This window comes from Physella acuta, unplaced genomic scaffold (genome assembly GCF_028476545.2).
Source record: "Physella acuta isolate Inbredline_101_S28 unplaced genomic scaffold, ASM2847654v3 ptg002003l, whole genome shotgun sequence".
NCBI lineage: Eukaryota > Metazoa > Mollusca > Gastropoda > Physidae > Physella > Physella acuta.
In genome coordinates, this window is record NW_026733508.1 from 117,877 (window position 1) to 126,516 (window position 8,640).

General features: G+C 34.5%; 2 protein-coding genes across 2 annotated transcripts in view; one reads left to right on the top strand and one right to left on the bottom strand.

The window, feature by feature from the left end:
* The window catches only part of LOC131931669 (midasin), a 91,710-nt gene extending 87,316 nt beyond the window's left edge, over window positions 1-4,394 (top strand). The window contains exons 99-105 of the mRNA XM_059288499.1: window positions 5-120; window positions 577-751; window positions 1,477-1,550; window positions 1,670-1,784; window positions 2,602-2,814; window positions 3,845-3,892; window positions 3,981-4,394. Coding sequence (XP_059144482.1) covers window positions 5-120; window positions 577-751; window positions 1,477-1,550; window positions 1,670-1,784; window positions 2,602-2,814; window positions 3,845-3,892; window positions 3,981-4,118 — 879 coding nt within the window. The 3' untranslated portion in view covers window positions 4,119-4,394. The remainder of the gene's footprint in view (window positions 1-4; window positions 121-576; window positions 752-1,476; window positions 1,551-1,669; window positions 1,785-2,601; window positions 2,815-3,844; window positions 3,893-3,980) is intronic.
* Window positions 4,395-4,414: 20 nt separating this feature from the next.
* Window positions 4,415-8,299, bottom strand: LOC131931670 (transmembrane protein 135; the record flags this gene model as incomplete). Its single annotated transcript, XM_059288500.1, is given in 5 exon segments — window positions 4,415-5,316; window positions 5,511-5,578; window positions 5,716-5,814; window positions 5,935-6,075; window positions 8,138-8,299. Coding segments are annotated over 5 exon segments (591 nt in total), but the record flags the coding sequence as incomplete, so codon positions are not given.
* Window positions 8,300-8,640: the final 341 nt, after the last annotated feature.

The following is an 8,640-nucleotide window of genomic DNA, read 5'->3' on the forward strand; positions in this document are numbered from 1 at the left end:
TTAGATCCAGTCAGCCACAGAAGCGTGGCAGAAGTACCAGACAATCACAGGACCCTTGTCACAAGAACTGTGTGAGCAGCTCAGGCTGATTCTAGAACCTTCTCAGGCCACAAAACTGAAGTAAGTTTCTGGCACTATCTAAGTTGGAACAGAACTTTTTCATAGATCACACAAAAGTTAGTTCAACTAAGTGAAACTCATGAAACCTGCTGAGTTAGAACATACAATCATTTATCATTGAACTGCACCTTTTGAGAAAGTTTTAAGTGGTAATAATTGTCGTCCACTGTAACTCAAATTGAACCTACTTTTTAAAATTTCTTTATTTTGTTATATATGGGATAAGCAGTTTTTATCTAACTACTTTTTTAATAGCTTATTATATTTAATGAATGATTACTATTTTTTAATAGCTTATTATATTTATTAAATGATTACGGTGATTGATAGCAAAAAAAACCCAGACCAAAATAAACTGAATCTTTTATAATGTTAACTCATTAATCCAGTTAAGACATTTTTTGTGTGAACTATTTTAGATTTTTAAGACAATGTTAATTTTTTTATCTGTACCAGGGGAGACTACAGGACTGGCAAAAGGCTGAACATGCGTAAAGTGATCCCATACATCGCCTCACAGTTCAGGAAAGACAAAATCTGGTTGAGACGCAGTAAACCAAGCAAGAGACAGTACCAGATTATGTTGGCTGTTGATGACTCGGCCAGTATGGCTGACAATCACTCTAAACAGGTGGGTGCTCATCTCTCTATATAGGTTTATGATCAATATAACTGGTTTTATTAAATGAATTACTTAAGAGTAGCAAGCAATCTTGCACTATTTAGTGTTGCTATATTTAGCCACACTGGTTGACCTTAAGGTTGCAATATAAAACTCTGTCACGATCCTCCCTGGTCTCATACAATGGCCTTGGGAGTTTGCACAGCAGGGACAGATCTAATCTATATATATAATTCTCTTCTGGGAGCCGTTAGAAAACAAGCTGCATGCGCGCCTTACAGTCCCCTCTCTTCCTCTCTATCGCTACCACCCCCCACCCCCTCACATGGTCTGGTGAGCTGTGGTTCACGCTGTTTACATTTTACAATCATAGAGACGGGTTTGGTGACGGCTATTAGGGGCAGATAATTTAGTTTGAAACGATTTTAAACTTAGAGGAGGTAACTAAGAGGAGGCTGCTTTCACGTGGGGGGGGGGGAAGGGGGGGTTTAGTGTTTTTAAGCAAATATTTTCAGTGGCAGCATTGGTACTGTCGAATTCACAAATTATAAATTACTGAAAAGTAGAAAAAAACAACTAAATAGCGGCGTATGATATGCAGCGGGTCGGCTCGTTATTTTAATTTTTTAACATACAATAGTTCACTTTGTAATTTGGCTTTAAAATCTCACATCTCTTTTAAAACCATTTTTAACATTTATATCTGAAAAATGTCTTGCTTATATCTCTTTCAGCTGGCCTTTGAATCTTTGGCGTTGGTATCAAATGCTCTGACACTTCTAGAATCAGGAGAGCTGGCAGTGTGCAGGTAACTTTATCTGACAAACCCAAGCTAGTTTTTTAGAGGTTTTAAAGTAAATCTTCCTGGTACCATAACAGAAAGATACATTTTCTACTTGACCATCTGTTTTCTGAAATGTGTTTCAGCTTTGGAGAAGAGGTGAGGCTGCTTCACCCATTCTCTCAGCCGTTCACCAACCAATCAGGGGCCAGAATACTCCAGCAGTTGTCTTGTGAGCAGAAACAGACCAAGTATGGAATGGTAAGTGGCTCAGTCACCACCTGGTGTTGAATAGCTACACCAGCAACAACTTGCCTGTGCTTTCGCACTAAATGCAAAATATTAATTTTTTAAAGTAAATGAAGTGTTTAAATAATGAGCAATCTTTCACTATTTAGTGTTGCTAAAATTAGCCACACTGGTTGACCTTAAGGTTGCAATATAAAACTGTCAGGATCCTCCCTGGTCTCATACAATGGCCTTGGGAGTTTGCACAGCAGGGACATTAAAATCAATAGTTAAATTAGGTTTTATTTTGCCATTGCCACAAGACTTAAACAATTAGGCTTCATTTCATGATATGTTTTACCTGTATCATCTGAGAACCCTGTCTTGGGATTTCATACTGGCTGAGGGGTACTGCCAAAAATCAGATTATTTCATCTTTAAATGAATCATCATTTCCCGTTCACAAGACACATGTGGCAAATGAAGTAGAGTTCATCTGCTTCAGAGACCCCCGCAATATGAAGGGATAGTGTGGTCAGCACATTGCCCAGCCTTTGTTTTCCTAACATAAGTTAGATACCCATCAGAGCTGGGTGGATTCAGGGACATTCTACTGATTTGAAACCGGATTTGATATTGAGACTCTTGGGTTAGCAGTCTAGCTCTCTACTGCTAGGCCACACCATCCCGTTTTAAATGAAAGCTTGCATTTAAATCATAGTAAATTTTGATAATTTGAAAAGATTATCTTTAAAAACGTAAATGTGCTTTGTTGGGCTGAGTCGGATGTTTTTGTTGTGACAAATACATGTCACACACCTTCAAACAACGACTTGTTGTTTTCTTTCAGCTTTTAGACCAAGCTATGGCCCTTCTGCTAGATGCCAGGTCCCACCAGACAGGTGCACCAGGTAACTCTGACACAGCCCAGCTGCTGCTGGTGTTGTCAGATGGCCACGGTGTGTTCAGGGAGGGCATGGACTTTGTCCGCAGGGCTGTGAGAAGGGCGAGGGCTGCCAGGATTTTCTTGGTCTTTGTTATCATGGACAACCCACAGAAGAAAGTAAGTTGACACAACTAAAACATTACCTTAATGTCTGTTAACCCTTTACAGCCAATGCGGCCGGAAATTTGTGTGTGGTTGCCCTACTAGGTATAGTACGTTTATTTATTACGTGTAGTAGCGGAAGTCTTGTTAGTAACTACATTTTGAAGATACTGGCAGAAGCGGGAAATATTAAGTTTTATTTTTTCTAAAGTTAAGAATTTTTTAAATCTCAAAACTACAAGCAATGAAAAGTCGCGAAATTAAATCTTATCTAAATGCGTTTTAATTATTTTTTTAGCATTTAAAATAAATTTCTTATAGAAATATTTGAAGTAGCGTTTTGTTTTTCTTGGATTAGTGTTATTTTTATTATTTGTAAATTATTAAGCTATTTAACTTGGACCAGTTTTGTGTATATTGCATTTTATTTTATACGAGACCACCCGCAGCGTATCATACGCCATTTATTTATTTTCTACTTTACAGTAATTCATAATGTGTGAATTCGACAGTATCAATGCTGCCACTGAAAATATTTGCTTTAAAACACTCTCCGTAGGTCGTTAAGGACGATACCCCCCCCCCCCCCCCCCCCCCCCAGTGAAAGCAGCCTCCACTTAGTTACCTCCCCTAAGTTTAAAATCGTTTCAAACTAAATTATCTACCCCTAATAGCCGTCACTAAACCCGGCTCTACGATTGTAAACTTTTAGCGTCAACCACAGCTCACACCAGACCATGTGGGGGTGATAGGGATATGCTTAGAGAGGAAGAGGGGGCTGCTAGGCATGCTTACAGCTTGGTGTTTTCTAGGGTATCCAAGAAAAGAATTATATATATATTTTAACAAGTGGTTATTTTTAAAAATATATTATAAAAAATGCAGTGGTTGAAAAATGAGTTGTCTTTTTAGCCTGGCCCTAGGTGAAGTAAAAGTTTTTTTAGAGCTCATCATTGGTTAATTAGGATCCTTTGTTTTAAAGCTGTATAATTTTCAGAATATTGTTGTTTTTGTTTCTATTTAACTCAAAGTTTTTAAATTTCAGGGCTCTATACTAGATGCCAGAGTGCCCATCATGGATTCTTCTGGAAAGGTTGTTATATTTATTTGCTAGTTGTGGTTATCCTTTTAACTTTTTACAACTTGTATAGTTAAAAAATAATAATTACTCTTTTTCACAGATTCAAGAGATAAAGTCGTACATGGAGTTGTTTCCCTTCCCCTTTTATATAATACTTAGGGACATCAGCATGATGCCACAGATTCTCAGTGATGCACTAAGACAGTGGTTTGAATTGGTCACAGGTTCTGATAGATGATGAACAGGTGAACTTTGAACACATAAATGAAAGCTCCTAGTGCAAACAATTATTTTGGATATAAAATTTGTTGTGTAAATAAATATTTGTTTGTCTTTTAAATGCATTTATGAAACTTTAAATTGTTGAGAAAAATTGGAGGACTTTGGTGCCCCATGCAATAAATTACACCAGTAAACACTTTATTACATAAAATTTTAATTATTTCATGTTCTATGATTTCAACATACAAAAAAATCTGCTTGGTAAAATTACAATACATTATTGATGAGATGAGTATTTTAAGTTTTTTTTATTTTAAAAAGTTTTTGTGTGATTCAGTTCAAATGAAAAATGGAGGAACAATTAAAAGGTTTACCATGGATGGGATCATATAACACAGAGACAGCAAAAGGCACTTCTAAAGAAATGGTGAAATAAGTACTGATACAATTATGCCACTTAAACAGTTTCAAATTAAAAAATAAGCAAGCAGGGGGGGGGGGGGGAGAGAGAAAGAATGCCATATCCATGTCAGCAGTGAATCAATGAATTCCTTTTAACAGGAAGATTTAATTATGAAGGGAAATAACTTATCACAGATTGTTACAACTCAAACAACCATGACAACACATTATGCAGAAATTTGACAATATTTGCAGCCCTGAGTATCAAAGTGGAAAGTGGTTTTACAAAGAAGGAAAAAAGCTCAAGAAAAAGCAGTTATTTAAAAAAAAAGATTTCAAGAGATGTTCTGAGACCTTTTTTTTATATAGTAAAATCTGCCTAAAATGAACTTATGTGAAGAGCTAAATATTCCTTTCAAGTAGAAGAGAAAATACATTTAAAAATAAAGCAAAAGAAATTAGCTGTAAAATGACAAAAAACACTTTTGTAAAAAACCATTAATTAACATGATTGACATAAATTACAGAAAAATCTTGGCATGTTGATTTAAGCACATTAGTTAAATAATGGTGTGATACCTAACCATTATAAATTAATATAAAAATAGAACATTATTTATCTGGAAATTCTATATCAACCACCTATTAATTTTTTATCAAACTACTAAATGGACTATCTGAATGTGATAAGTTAACTTTTTGGGCGGGTTAGTGTTGTGAAGGCTGGGTCATAGTCTGGCCAGTAATCTGGTTTGATCTTGGAGGAATTGGCACCAAACACATCAAGCAACTGCCTGTTCATTAGAGCAAATCTGAGGGGGAAAATATAACAAGTTGAAACAAATGTATTAAATACATTAAAAAAAATTTGTTGATAATAAATCAGACCAGTCTACTTGAACCTTTGCATTACAATTTAAATTTTAAAATAAACCTTACAGACTTAAGTTCTAATTAAAACTATCTCTAGTCTAACCCAAACCATTGAATAAAAAAAAAAACCAACTTGTTGTCTGTGACCCTGAGTAAAAACTTCCAGTAGCCTGGTCTAAGTGTGTGTGGCTCCATCACAGCCTGAAACATATACAAACCACATCGTACACTTCATAACATCAAATGACAACGGGGTCAACCCACAATACCAAATGACTTAAACTCACTTGGTGATACCAAATGACTTTTAACCTATACAGCGTATAACTATAACTTACTGCGTGGAATATAAAAGCCGTAGAGAATGCATAGATGAAGATGTCAGCACATTTGATGTAAGGGAAGCCATAGGACTCTATGCCTTTAAAATACAAAATCTGGCAACAACAAATAGATGTTTAAAAATGAAAGCCATGTAACTAATAATATCAATTATAATTGGTTATTTTAGAACCTGACTATGCATAAGTTGTAAATGTATTGTTTCTAGCTCTGACCTCAACTAGTTTAGTGGCAGCATACAGGGCTATGGTGACACTTCTGTAGAATCTCAAGGTCAGCCCTGCCAGGCCTCCTGCTATAAAACCATTGACAGGTGTGTCTTTGTTCCTCACCCACCTCAAGATGCAGTTCACAGCCTGGAAACACAAGCAATGTAGCATTGGTTAAGACATTTGAATAGTACATAAGCAATGTAGCATTGGTTAAGACATTTGAATTGTACATAAGCAATGTAGCATTGGTTAAGACATTTGAATTGTACATAAGCAATGTAGCATTGGTTAAGACATTTGAATTGTACATAAGCAATGTAGCATTGGTTGAGACATTTGAATTGTACATAAACAATGTAGCATTGGTTGAGACATTTGAATTGTACATAAGCAATGTAGCACTGCTTAAGACATTTGAATTGTACATAAGCAATGTAGCATTGGTTAAGACATTTGAATTGTACATAAGCAATGTAGCATTGGTTAAGACATTTGAATTGTACATAAGCAATGTAGCATTGGTTAAGACATTTGAATTGTACATAAGCAATGTAGCATTGGTTAAGACATTTGAATTGTACATAAGCAATGTAGCATTGGTTAAGACATTTGAATTGTACATAAGCAATGTAGCATTGGTTAAGACATTTGAATTGTACATAAGCAATGTAGCATTGGTTAAGACATTTGAATTGTACATAAGCAATGTAGCATTGGTTAAGACATTTGAATTGTACATAAGCAATGTAGCATTGGTTAAGACATTTGAATTGTACATAAGCAATGTAGCATTGGTTAAGACATTTGAATTGTACATAAGCAATGTAGCATTGGTTTAGACATTTGAATTGTACATAAGCAATGTAGCATTGGTTTAGACATTTGAATTGTACATAAGCAATGTAGCATTGGTTAAGACATTTGAATTGTACATAAGCAATGTAGCATTGGTTTAGACATTTGAATTGTACATAAGCAATGTAGCATTGGTTAAGACATTTGAATTGTACATAAGCAATGTAGCATTGGTTAAGACATTTGAATTGTACATAAGCAATGTAGCATTGGTTAAGACATTTGAATAGTACATAAGCAATGTAGCATTGGTTAAGACATTTGAATTGTACATAAGCAATGTAGCATTGGTTAAGACATTTGAATTGTACATAAGCAATGTAGCATTGGTTAAGACATTTGAATTGTACATAAGCAATGTAGCATTGGTTAAGACATTTGAATTGTACATAAGCAATGTAGCATTGGTTAAGACATTTGAATTGTACATAAGCAATGTAGCATTGGTTAAGACATTTGAATTGTACATAAGCAATGTAGCACTACTTAAGACATTTGAATTGTACATAAGCAATGTAGCACTGCTTAAGACATTTGAATTGTACATAAGCAATGTAGCACTGCTTAAGACATTTGCATTGTAGTTGTACATACATAAGCAATGTAGTATTGCTTAAGACATTTGAATTGTACTTGTACATAAACAATGTAGCATTGCTTAAGACATCTGAATTGTACTTGTACATAAACAATGTAGCATTGCTTAAGACATCTGAATTGTACTTGTACATAAACAATGTAACATTGCTTAAGACATTTGAATTGTACTTGTACTTGTACATAAACAATGTAGCATTGCTTAAGACATCTGAATTGTACTTGTACATAAACAATGTAGCATTGCTTAAGACATTTGAATTGTACTTGTACATAAACAATGTAGCATTGCTTAAGACATTTGAATTGTACTTGTACATAAACAATGTAGCATTGCTTAAGACATCTGAATTGTACTTGTACATAAACAATGTAGCATTGCTTAAGACATTTGAATTGTACTTGTACATAAACAATGTAGCATTGCTTAAGACATCTGAATTGTACTTGTACATAAACAATGTAGCATTGCTTAAGACATTTGAATTGTACTTGTACATAAACAATGTAGCATTGCTTAAGACATCTGAATTGTACTTGTACATAAACAATGTAGCATTGCTTAAGACATTTGAATTGTACTTGTACATAAACAATGTAGCATTGCTTAAGACATCTGAATTGTACTTGTACATAAACAATGTAGCATTGCTTAAGACATCTGAATTGTACTTGTACATAAGCAATGAGCATTGCTTAAGACATTTGAATTGTACATAAGCAATGAAGTACTGAGTCTAAACAAACAACTGACCCTAAAGATTGCTGAGTAACCACCAAGGAATGCAGCTAGTTTCAAGTTCAATCTGTTGAAGATTGTATTCTTTAATGTTGATGGTTTCTTGATAATGGAGTTTATGACAGAGACGGAGCTGAGAGTTGCTTGAACTAGGAAACCTATAGTAAACATCTTCGTGCCTCCCTGCAAAAAAAAGTTTTTAAATATTAAATGGATTGCTTCCCTTAGACTATTACTTCCATGTTTTAAATTATTTGATTTTTTATTTTATTAAATTTAAATCCAGGTTTTAATTAGATGAACGTGCAAATTATCAGATTAAAATTAACGTGGTTTTAAACTGTCTGAGAAAATAAACATTAAGTTTTTGTACGTGAATTTGAAAATCAATTAAATTTAAATCATAACATCAGTACAAAAATCACCAAAACGTGCATGCCAAATGTGCGAATCAAAACATTTCACCACGAAACATCAACAACCAAAGTAGATGGAATCAAGAGTTATCACCCACAATA